Source organism: Sarcophilus harrisii, chromosome 3 (genome assembly GCF_902635505.1).
Source record: "Sarcophilus harrisii chromosome 3, mSarHar1.11, whole genome shotgun sequence".
NCBI lineage: Eukaryota > Metazoa > Chordata > Mammalia > Dasyuromorphia > Dasyuridae > Sarcophilus > Sarcophilus harrisii.
In genome coordinates, this window is record NC_045428.1 from 564179776 (window position 1) to 564192031 (window position 12256).

The 12256-nt window shown below is 42.8% G+C and overlaps 1 protein-coding gene across 3 annotated transcripts in view; it reads left to right on the forward strand.

The window, feature by feature from the left end:
* The window catches only part of CAPZB (capping actin protein of muscle Z-line subunit beta), a 163890-nt gene that overhangs the window by 113697 nt on the left and 37937 nt on the right, over window positions 1-12256 (forward strand). For all 3 annotated transcript variants that reach the window (XM_031962736.1, XM_031962735.1, XM_031962734.1), the window contains exon 4: window positions 8988-9101. In XM_031962736.1, the coding sequence (XP_031818596.1) occupies window positions 8988-9101 (114 nt within the window). The remainder of the gene's footprint in view (window positions 1-8987; window positions 9102-12256) is intronic.

Sequence of the window (12256 nt, forward strand, 5' to 3'; positions counted from 1 at the left end):
ATACATGGAAATGCTCAGATCTGAAAATTAACAGCGTCCTAGTGCATAACGCCTTAGTTGCCCCGAAACCTTCAAGTGTCCCTCAGACAGGACTCGAGGCCCGAGACCCTCCCCTGACTTTTGGCATCTGCCTGGGGGAAGCTCCACTGCTGCTCCTGAGCCTGTTCTCCAAGAGCATCTTTCCCACGGGGCCCAGACTGGCTTGCAGCTGCTCACTGTTTAACAACCCCGAAAAGGTCTAGTTGATTTTGTGATTTTATGAATTTATTGATTGGAAAGCAGTTGAATGCTTTGTAATAAATACAGATGGGGGAGGGGGAAATCTTATTGATTTCACCAAGCAATGGTTGTTGTAAAAAAACTTAGTGCTTTAAAAGCAAAATTCACCAGTGCCTCCGTCCTACCTAAGATTTATATAAGATCTTCAGCCTCACAAGCCAAATCTGAAGACGGCCCTTCCCTCAGACTGCTCTTGGCACAGGTAATTACTGTCTGTGAACCACTGCAAGAACCGACCACTTGAGTAGGTTGTTCTTTTTCAGATCTGATGCCCTACTTTGGTTCTAAAAAGTCTGTCACAGCCCAAGATTTCATAAAGAGATGGAAAGCTGGGGTCCCTAGAGAGCCACCTGGGTGTGGGTGACATCAGCCTGGGTTTACTGTGGGCCACCAAACTATGCTCTGATGCCCAGCCCTCCCCCAGGGCTGAAAGAAGCTGCCTCTGCGCCATTGCCTGGGTGTTTGAGGATTCTTACCACCCTGCAGCCGTTGCATTGTCATGGGCAGAGTCCTGCATCACTCTCAGAGTTCCACATTCTCAGAGAGCTGGGCAATCTCTCCCAAGCGTGACCTGCAAACTGGGGATGTAACCCCGGGGGTGTGGAGTGTGAGGGAGGACTAGAGCCTCCGGTGTGAAGCCTTGCTAAAGACCTTTCAGGGCTGCTCACCCACCTTTGGTTTCCACTGTCACTCAGCTGGCCCCTGTGGCTCCTAGAAACGGTAGCCTGGAGAGCAAGCACATCGCAGCACACCATCCCAGCCGATGAGCTCACCCAGGTGGAGGGTCACCAGCAAGCCTCAAGCCCAAGCATGGGAAGGCCTCTCTCTGCAGAATGGGGAGTCTGTTCCAATGATGGTGGCTGAAGCAGGTGCTGTGGAGTGCTCAGAGCCTGGTCAGACAGTGAAGAGCCCAAGGCCATCCTCGGCATCCTGGGCCACATCCAGGCCTCCTGGCTTTTGTCACTGGACTTAAACTCTGCCTCCCTTAAATCCAGTTCACACGTGAGTCAAGACAGCACCCCATGATATTATCAGTCCTCTTCAAAACCCAGGATAAGCAAAAGCCCAACAGGGAGGCTATGAAGAAAGAGTTCTGTAAAACATAAAGTCCTTTAGAAAGGGGGTCACTGTTGCTGTGACCATCTCTCTGTGGCTGATGTGGACAGCCACACATCCCCATTGTCAAGTATCTGGCACCAGGGAGTTTGGGGCAGGCTCAAAATCTCCCAGCAAATTGGGGTCAAGAAATCGAGCCCAACTCAGACCTAGTCATTGTTTCTGGGCATTAGGTCAACCCTGGACTGGCAGGTATCGAAAAGTCAAAACATATGCACTTAGTGAGTGAGAGGGGGTCAGAAGCTGGACATAGCAGGAAGCTGGAGAAAATTGGGCCCCAGAATTGGGGAGGATTGGGGTAGCCAAGTGGGAACTGAGCCTATGTTTCCTCCCATGAGAAATAAGCCTATGGCTTCTGCTGTGTGAGCACTTGAGACTCTTCATCCCTAAGAGTCATTCATCAGGTCAATGTGACAGAAGGTCATCCTAGGTATGGCCTAAAGCATCGGAACAAGAACAAGGTAAAGAAAGAAGAGAACAAAGAAATGACAGAGGAAAAGCCAGAACATATGGAACTTTTGAGGGATTTTAATTTTTATGTTTTGGTTTCATTTTAAGTTTCAAACTTCCTTCCCTCCCTCCTTACTCCATATTATAAAAGACCACCTTTTGACACAGATATATAAATATATGTAAAACCATACATATTTCTCTGGAGTTCAGAAGTTCTTTTTCTGGAGATGGATAACATCTTCCTTCTTTGGTCATTTGTAGTTGATTTGAGTATTTATAATACTTGGAATAACTTAGTTGTTCACAGTTGTTCTTTGAACAATGTTACTGAATACAACATTCTCTTGGTTCTGCTCATTTCACTCTTCCTTATTTCATGCCAATCTTTCCATGTTTTTCAAAAAATCAATTAGCTCATCATTTCTTTCAGCACAGTAATATTTCATCCCAGTGATATACTATACTACAACTTGTTTAGCAATTTCTCAGTTTTCCAATTGATGGGCATAAACCATTGATTTTTAAAAGTAAAAAGGACTTTAGAGATTATCTAACAGTCTGAAGAATCTAGTGCTGTCATTGATTTGCTGTATAATTGTAAAGACCCTTCTCTTTCCAAACTTCCAGTCTCTTCATCCATCAAAAAAAAAAAAAAAAAAATAGATGCTAACTCTGACATCCTTGTTCTACGCTCCTTCCCAGATCTGACATCCCATGTTCTAAGGGCCCTCCCAGCTCTGACAGGTTTTGCAAAAAGCCATCCATCTTAGAAGCACTCAATTCTGCTCTCCTTAAGTTTCCTCTGAGATGGAATTCAATTTTCTGAGCTCTCTTTCCTCATTTTTTTATGCTCTAGGCCCTAGGCTGAGATTTTCTGAGCTCTGGGAGCGTTCTAAGAGTTCCCCTGAAAGGGCAGCACCATGAGCTCTCCAGGTGATGTCATTCATGTTTTCTCATGTCCTCTGACCTCAAGGAGGAGACGAGGGCGGGCCTCTAGACCCTTAGGAGTTAAGCTCTAGTAGTACTGGGTGGATTTTTTTTTTCTTGCTTCTTAATGTCTCAGGCTAAAAAATCAGAACTCCAGCCATTCACTGTACCTGTTCAGCCCTTTCAGCATCATCATTTTTCTGGAAAGAGTTCCCTCTCTTCTTCCTTTAATCCTTTTCTTCTCGCCTTTTTTGTTAAAAACATGAATTCCCAGCTTGAAGCTTTGGACATTAGAATCCTGTGGTGGGACCGTTAACATTTACAGAGACCCTTGTGGTTATAAAACCTTCCCTGCAGACTTGGAGCAGCTGTTCTTCAGTGCAGTGTCAGACTTTCTAGAGCTCGAGGGGATACTTCAGCAGCACCCCTTTACTTTTACAAGTTGAAACTAAATCCCTGAGTGGGAAAATGACTTCCCCGGTCTCACACACCTTGTCAGTGTCAAGGCTGGACTTTAAATCCAGATTTGCTGCTTCCATTTTGAGGACTCTTTCTCCTTTTTCCCCCGTTTATATTCTTGAATCATGGCAGCAATATCTGCGAACTCTCAACTCTTTGTGGGGTCAGCATGGCAAGGCAGAGGACAGCATCTTTTTATTTCTCTCCAGCTCCCAATATTAGCAATTAGAACTATGCAGAAGTAGGCGTTGCCTTGGAAGTTCAGCCTCCCCTAAAGTCACAGGATTATACAGACTGGTGTAAAAAGAACCCTTAGATATCATGTGTTCCAAAGGCCTCCTTTGATATTTGATGAAAAAGTTTCATAGTGTAGACTGACATACAGTTAATAAGTGACAGGGCTAGCCTGTGAACCCCCATCCTTCCTCTCTTACACCTCCCTACTCCTCTAGGAGGCCAGCTCAAGAGTTGGTGGAGGATTGAGGTGCCTGGGGGTGAAGGGGAAAGAAGGGGGACGGGGCAGCATGTTGGCCGCCTTCACATTTTTACTCTGGTGGAGTGGCTATGGGCTGATAAGTTGACCCTTGAGGTCCCTGCTAGCTCTGAACTAATGATTTTTTTGTGTTTTTTTTTTTGTTTTTTTTTTTGATGAAAGACTTCAGGGCCTTTTGACTTTCTTCCACACATTTCCATCCTAACTGTGTTTGATAGTTTGCTTAAATGGAATCCTTATGGGATGGCTGTTGCCAACAACACTGTGTGAGACCTGTTAGCTGAAACAAAAAGCATTCTCAAGGAGGGAAATGAAAAGCCTGACTTTTGAAATCTAAGAGCTCTTGTCCATCTGTCTTATTTCAAACAGCCTCCATTTAAGCTCTTAAATGTGTGCAGAGTGCCCCTTCCACTAAAAATATTTGGGGTAGTGTTAAATTTTTTTTTTTTTCCAGCTACAATTATGTCTGGCTCCAGGAATAGAGGCTTGAAATGTCCTGGTCTCTGAGCCAGGAGAAATCTAAGTTATAGGCTTCTTAAAAATTCCAGCCTCTGCAAAAGAGCTCATCTTTGTCTGATCAAGCCTACTTTAAATAATCCCCATTTGGGATCCTCCCTCGGTTTCCCTGCCTGCCTCAGGAATCAGAAAACATGGGACTGTAATGGCTAGAACACTGTGCTGTGTGTGAATCAGGAGAATCAGCTCAGGGTCTAACCCTGCCTCATTCTAGGTGTTCAACAGGAGTGAGTCATTTCCCTTCCTGGGCCATTATTGTCTCTTCTGTAAGAAAGAGGCCACTAAATGGCTTAGTAGATAGAGCCTGGGCCTGAAACCTGAAGACCTGAGTTCAAATCTAGTGAGTATGATCCCTGGCAAGTTACTTAGCCCCTATCTCCCTTAATTTTCCTATCTGTAAATGGGGATGATAAGATTTTTATGAGGATCAAATAAGATAATATTTGCAAAGCATTTAAGCAAGTCTTAACATGCCATATGAATGCTGGCTTCTGTTATTACATCAGACGACTGGACAAAAGTCCTTTCATTTTTAGAATTAAATTCCTTTCCAATTTACAGTGAAAGGGATTGTATTGATCCCCTACTTTGTACCATCACTAAAAGAGAAAACAAGACTCAGGTTAATCAGTTTTTTTGGGGGGAGTGCCATTTGTTCAGTTCAAGTCAACAGATGTTTTTAAAGTAGCACCTAGATCCTAGAAATACATGGACAATGTGTGTGTTTTGGAGATGGCATCCACAAAAGATATTCTGGAAGAGTAGCAACCTGCCTTTAATGTGGGAAAAGAACTTTTGGACTGCTGAGGACCTTCTAGTCTTCTCTCCTCTCCTGCCCTTGTAGAGGAAGTGCTGGGCCTGGGGTCAGAAATACCTGGGTTCAAATTCCCTGTTGGGAATTTGGCATATATGATCCTGGACAAATCACCTACCCTTTATCTGCCTTGGTTGCCTCATCTTTATAAAATGGGCATCATGTTATAGAAGGCCTATTTTCTACTTTCTAGGCCTGATGTGAAGTTCAAACAAGTTATTTGTATAGCCCTATATAAATGTCACTCTTGTTTTAAATCGAGTAGTGCATCATCTTGCCCAGTCACACACTGCCTCACTCCTCAATGGTGGGCCGTGTTTTCTACACACACACTCGCACCCCCTAAGCTTGTTTTCATGTGGGCCATGGCTGAGACAGCCTCTTCTGCTGTTCTTTCTCTTCTGAAACTTGGGGAAGGGAGATGGTCTTTGTTGTGTTGTCTTTAAATGTTTGTTTTAAGTATCACTCAACAGGGGAACATCTGCCCTCTCTTTCTCTAAGCTCGTTACAAGTGTCCCTAATATTGAATTCCAGGGTGCCTCTCTAAGGCTTCCAGTGGGACCTACGCATTGTCTCTTCCATTTCCTACTATTCTCCACTTCAACCCCTGCTGTGAACATCTGCCTTTGATGCTTTTGAGAATAAATTGCATTCATGTGTAGGTTTGCTTTGCTCCCTATTCCCCTCTCCATTCTGTCATTTTTAATATTTGGGCTGATAGAGTTGAGAATGGTTTCTGCAATAAATTCCTATTTCTGTAATACTTTTAAGTCTTAACATGATAGAGAGTAGGATACGTATAGTATTAGAATTTCACTTTACAGATAAGGAAATAGACTCCAAAAGGTGAAGATCAGCCAGTTAGTAAATATCCAAATTGGAGCTTGAATTCAGGTCTTTTGATCTCAAGGTTTTTGTTCCTCCACTTCTACTGTGCTGCCTTACTTCTCTTATCAGTAGTTTCCCCCCTTTCACCTATTCATCAATTCAGTATATATTTTAGAGTTCCCAAACTTCATCTAGCCTTCTCACACATAATGGAATCAGAGATGGATTCTCTATTACTTAAAGGCAGGAACTTTTGTTATTTTTTCTTCTCCACTATCTAGCCCAGTTTTGGTAAATAATAAGTGCTTAATTCAGTGTTGAATTAATCTGAAGTTTGATCTCCTCAGAAAGCAAGATATTGGCTAAGTATCTGCCTTCTTTCCTCTTGGGAGAGTTCCTTGTGCTATTGTCCATAGCTCTCTTTTGTGATTTCTTTGTTGTGCACCTAACCACCAAGAGGTGTGTAAAATGTTCAGCTGGTTAGCCAAGGGTAGTGGGAGGGGTGGGAAGAGGGCTTTCTCCTTATCCTTTTGTTTTGCTTTGGTTTTTGCAAAATCTGAAATGGCATTGTGGTGAATGGAGAAAATGATCAACTTAAAAGTAATAGGTTCCAAAGGATCCAGCTGCTTTTGGTCAAGCTGTGGGGGCTGCCGCCCAAAGAGCTGCATTCTCACCTGCCTAGATGCCAAATGTGGTTACTTCACCCTCCCACACATCCCCCATCCCCTGTTGCCAACAAATTCAGGGGGAAGTTTGAAATCCAGCTTAGTTACCTTTACGCTTAGAATTGGATATGGAAATGCATTCTTTGGCTCCCTGAACATTGAGTAGCCTTTGGCTACTAGAGAAAAGGTTCTTGTGTTTGGAGGAGCACAATGGTGATTGACAAGCCCAAAGGATTGGATGTTGTTGCTGTTTTGTTCTGAAAGTCCTGAAATTTAGCAGAAATCAAGGGAATTTAGTAATCCAGCAAGATGTTTGAAGATTTGTTGGACACAGGGGAAATAAGAGAGTTAGTTAGTGTGGGTTTCATACCATGGGAATGGTAAGATTTTGAAACTTGGGGCAAGGTAAATGGCTCTTTTCTTATATAGTCTCTGTATTACCCTCCCTACCCTTCTCTCACCTCCCCCTTTATTTTTTAATACTATTCCTTTCTCTGAAAACCCAACCCACTGAGTCCCACCTGCAAGAATTAATGAGTAGGTCCTCAGCTTACAGTTCTCTTTCAAGCCTTTCTCTGTGATTAAATGTTTTCCTGATGTGGCAAAATGCATTTAAGAGGGGAAAAAAAAAATATCCCAGCTAGTATTTGTGTTAAAGAGAGGCTGGTTCTTGTTACTTAACAGATTTTATACGCCTGGCATTCAGAGGGCTGGAAGCCATTGGGATGGCCAGGAGAAGCAGCCTCTATCCATCTGTGATTATGTTGGTACATTTTCATCCCTCAACTTTCATATGAACCAGAGATCCCTCTGTGCTTCAATAAATAGTGCATGCATTGCTCTGGTCAAAGGAAAACCATCTCATGACAATCAGCCTTCTAACAGTGAATCTTGCAGGGATCTAGGCTAGTCTTTGGACAGCCCTTTTCTAGGACTTACTCAGAGAATTTCCAGCTTAGGAGCACCTAGCATAATTTATGCTGATTGGCACAGACTTCAGAAACCCAAAATCACCTCCATACCATGAAGAGACATCAGAATAGGCCTTAATAAATTAATTATAGGATAATAATGGTGATTATAATAACTTCTGTTAGCATCTGCTCCGATGTCTCATTGTGACTTGGAGATGACCTTGACTTCTCATGCCCATGCCAGGGATGTGCAGGCTCCAACAGGTCTTACCACATAGGAGAGGTTTGGAGAGCAGCTGGTCGATATATCTGCTCCAAGGACCGGGTCACCTCCCCTAAGTTTAGAGAGGTTCCTCGACAGCCTGCCCACAGAGCAAGGGCTTGGGGGGTTGGGTTGTCTTGTTTTGTTTTGGGTTTGACCATAGCTGCTCTCTGAGACTTACATCAGAGGTAGACAAGATGCTAAATTTTATTTATTCACATTCAGGCCAGGAAGACCTGAAATCAGAGCCCACTGCTGATGTGTGACCCTATCCAGATCTCTCTCCCTCTCTGAATCTATTTCCTCATCTGTAAAATGAAGTTAATGCTTGTGGTACCTCTCTCATGAGATAGATGATTGGGAAAGTCCAGTGAGATCATGTCTGAAGAGCACTTGGTCGACACTGACATGACCATCGATCACTCATTGTTATGAGTAGCATGGAAAATGTTTAGTCTGTAGCAGGGAGGGATAGCAGGGTCCCCACATTGTTGAAGTTAGAAAGGCGGCCCAGTGGATTGAGTGCTGACCCTAGAGTTGGGAGGATCTGAATTCAGATCTGGCTTTGGAGCAAGTCACCTAACCCTGCTTGCCTCAGTTTCCTCATCTGTAAAATGAGGTGGGGAAGGAAATGGCAAACCATTCCAGTATCTGCCCCCAAAAAGCCAAACAAACAAATGGGGACACAAAGGGTTGTCCAGACACTGCCTAATCCTTTGCTTTGGGAAAGACTAAGCTGCCTCCTCCTCCCCCCCACCCCCATCTACCCCTGTACTCCCCACCTAGGTCATCTAACCAATTGGAATGCTTCACATTTAGATTATACTTGAGGGAATTTGTATTGCATTACACTAATCCCCACAGGGATGCTATTTATGACTGAATCTCAAGAGTAGAAAGGGACTTCTGCTATAGCAGAATGGGTAATTCTCCTGCCACATGGCAACCTTTCAGATACTCCAAAAGCCTTCTCTTGGTTAAGTAATATCAAATCTTAGTTCTAATAATCAGTCTTTGTGTGGCCTGTTCCCTTCCATTGTCACAAAACCAAAAGGAGAACTCCATAAACACGTGTCTCAAGTGTGTCTGGGTCATGTAAATTATCTGAGGAATTCCCACCAGAGTTATTTAGCCATAAGTAAGTAAGTAATGATATGCCTCCTGATATCATCAGCTTGGAGCATGGTTCTACTGTGCCAGGGCTTTGTTTCCAGCAAAAACTGATTGATGTGAGCTTGTCTTTGTGTTCTTCTTCCTGCAGGTCACCTTGGAGCAACAGGTATGACCCTCCATTGGAAGATGGGGCCATGCCATCTGCTCGCCTGCGTAAGCTGGAGGTAGAAGCCAACAATGCCTTTGACCAGTACCGAGACCTGTGAGTTGGTTAGATCCTCCCAGAGCCGGGGCTTGGCACGTGGGTAAATCAGACATGGGAACGAGAATCCGGGCTGTCTCCTGCCAGTTTCCCTTAATCAATTTGATGTCTTTGAGACTTAATTGTAGGCATTAAGAAATACCAGTATGGTAATGTAGCCAATTTAAAATAGCTCCTTGGGAGAAACTACCATATAAATCTAAGATTATATCAATGCTACTTAGTTAAATTGTGTTATGATGTCCTAGGTAGAAGAGTTGTCACTGTTCTCAGACCACCTGATAACTGAGACAGTATTTGAACAAGTATTTGAAATAATGTGAAATAATGGGACCTCTCCCAGCCCTTTAATTGGGAGAGAGATTTGATATGTATGCTATATTGTATTCTTTAGGGCCCCCACATTCATGAGCCCACTTTTGTGAAGTATTATATTTTGTTAGGACAATCTTAACTTCCTCTCTTCTTTTCTTCTTTCTTCCATTCCTCTTTTCTCTCCATTCCTCCTTTCTTCCTCTCCTTCCTTTTCCTCTCTCCCTCTCCCTTGCATCCCCCTCTCTCTCCCTTTTATCTTTCTCCTTTCCTTCCTTTTTTCTTTCCTCCCTCCTTTTTTTTCCCTTCCCTCCCTCCTTTTCTTCCCTCCCTTCATTCCTTTCTTCCTTTCCTCCCTCTCCCTTTTTTCCTTTTTTCTTCCCTCCCTCCCTTACTTCCTTTTTTCTTCCCTCCCTCCTTATTTCCTTCCTTCTGTCCCTCTCTCTTTCTCTGCCTTCTTCTTTCCCTTCCTCTTTTTCTCCTCTCATTCCTATCCTTTAGAATCACATAACACCTGTGCTGTAGCAGAATGAGTAAAAACAAAAAGAACTAGGGTTAAAAAAAAATCACGCCTTCTTTTCATGAAAGTTGGACTTAGGGAAAATTAAACCATCTAAAACTCTTAGAAGTAGCAGGAAAAGGACTCTTGAGTAACAAAAATAGCTGTGTGTCTGATGTACATGTGTATCTCCATACCTGGAACATGTATTTGTCTGTATGTAACAATAAATATACCTTAATGTGGTCGTCAGATCTACTCCTTGAACTGTTGACTCTTATTAGACAGAACTGCCCCTCAGTGGTTCCATTTGGCTTTAGGGGGCAAGGATACTGTTACAGGCTGGTGCTCTGAAAGCTGGTCATCTGTGACTTCGGATCAGAGCAAGAGACAGAATAAGTACAAAAAGCAATTTGAGTGATAACAGATACTTAAAATGCACCCCCTGGTGGTCCTTGAGGGAATCATAGGTTTCTATAATAAAAGATGCACAGGATTATCAAAAATAATTGCACTGCCTAATATTTGAAGGGTAGAATAATGATTAAGAGGCATGACAGAACTAATATGTGTTTATAACATATAACATTTACCAAGTCAGATAAGTGTAGTGCGTTTTAGGGAAGAGTTCATTGAATTTTGTTCACTCAGAATCCAGTTTTAGCTCAGAAAGGGGTCTCCTCTCCAGAAGGTGGTGACTTCTTGAGTCCCAGAGATTTCTAACTGTCCTCTAAGGCCTGGAGGAATTTTGATCCACACTCAAGGAGGCACTGCCCTCCTCCCACCCCCCCCAATGAGATCCCAGTATTGAAAATGGATTTAAAGGAAGAGTTGGTTCAGGGTTCAGTTATGAGAGGCAGCCAGCATGAGTAGAGGCCTTGTCTTTTCCAGGAGAGAAAGATCTGGCTTCAGATCCTAACTCTGATAAGCATTAATTATGACATTTTCCCATACATGCATATATAATCACGGGCAACTCATTGAACTATTCCCTACCTAAGGCAGCTCTGTACAACTTTCAGTTCGGGATGAATTCTTTTTCCCCCTCACTTCATAGTATTTTATTTTTTCCAATTCCATGTAAAAATAGCTTTCAACATTCATTTTTGTATCCCAGATTTTTTTCTTCCTTTCCTTTCCCCCACCTCCAAGAGAGTGAACAATCAGATTTAGGTTATACATATATAGTCATTTTAAACATATTTAAACATATTTCTATATTTGTTGGGAAAGAACAAAAAGGGAAAACCACAAAAAAGAAGGAAGCAAAAAACAAAAAAAAAGTGAAAATAGAATACTTTAATTTGTATTTGGTCTCCATGGTTCTTTTTCTGGATGCATATGGTATTTTCCAGCCCACTGTATTGAAATTGTCTTAGATCACTATATTGCTGAGAAGAGCTAAGTTTGTTATAGTTGATCAGCTAGATGAATTCTTGAGCTTCCTTTGCAAGAATTTCTCATACTAGAAGGTTCCCATAGCTATAACATAGCTTATCTCCAAAAACAGCACCTTCAGCTATCTGAAAAATGACCATGGACCAGGTGGCTCATTACACGACCATTTTTAATAAAGGAGTTGTTCCTGTTTTTTATTTTGTTGTTCTGTAACTTCAACCATTTTATCTTATACTTCTTTGGGAAAGGGCTTCCCAAAGAGTGGGACTAACTCACTTGGATGGAGAAAATAAGTTTAAACCAAAAATCTGGGTTTGAAAAGTCAAAATTCAAGTAATCTCAGGAGCCTTCTATCTTGTCTTGATTTCTCAAAGTACTGACTTGTTGATCTTTGTATTTTGGCTGCCTGTGGACTTTTGTCGAGATTTGAAGAAAAGCAAGAAGCTTCTAGAGATGCATCTCTAATGATGGGGTCTGCACCCTATGGGGACCATATTGTAGGGACACAGGTCAGTCTTCTTCAGTGCAAATCATCTTCTCTTAGGGCCAGCTTTGCCTTTGTAGCTGAGGTTACATCTGACTGAAATAGTGTATCTTGGCCTTCACTAGTTTTATTACCCAGTTCATCCAACATTACTTTGTACTTATCCCACTTGGCACCTGTCCCATCCTCTGATCCAGGGCATGGATCCAGGGCAGATTGGCGGCTGCTTCTAATGGATGTATAGGGTCCCTCCATAGTCCCATTATGTGATGAAGCCCAGATGTGTAGCCAGAAGGGCCTTAGAATCCACTTTGTCCCGCCTCCTCTTTTTGCCCATGAGGAAACCAAAGCCCGGAAAGAGTCACACAGGCAGCAAAGGCTGAGGAGAGATTTGAATCCAGGTCCCCTTAGTCCAAAAGTCAGCTCTTTCCACAAGACAAACTTTCAGTCAGATGTGCTTAG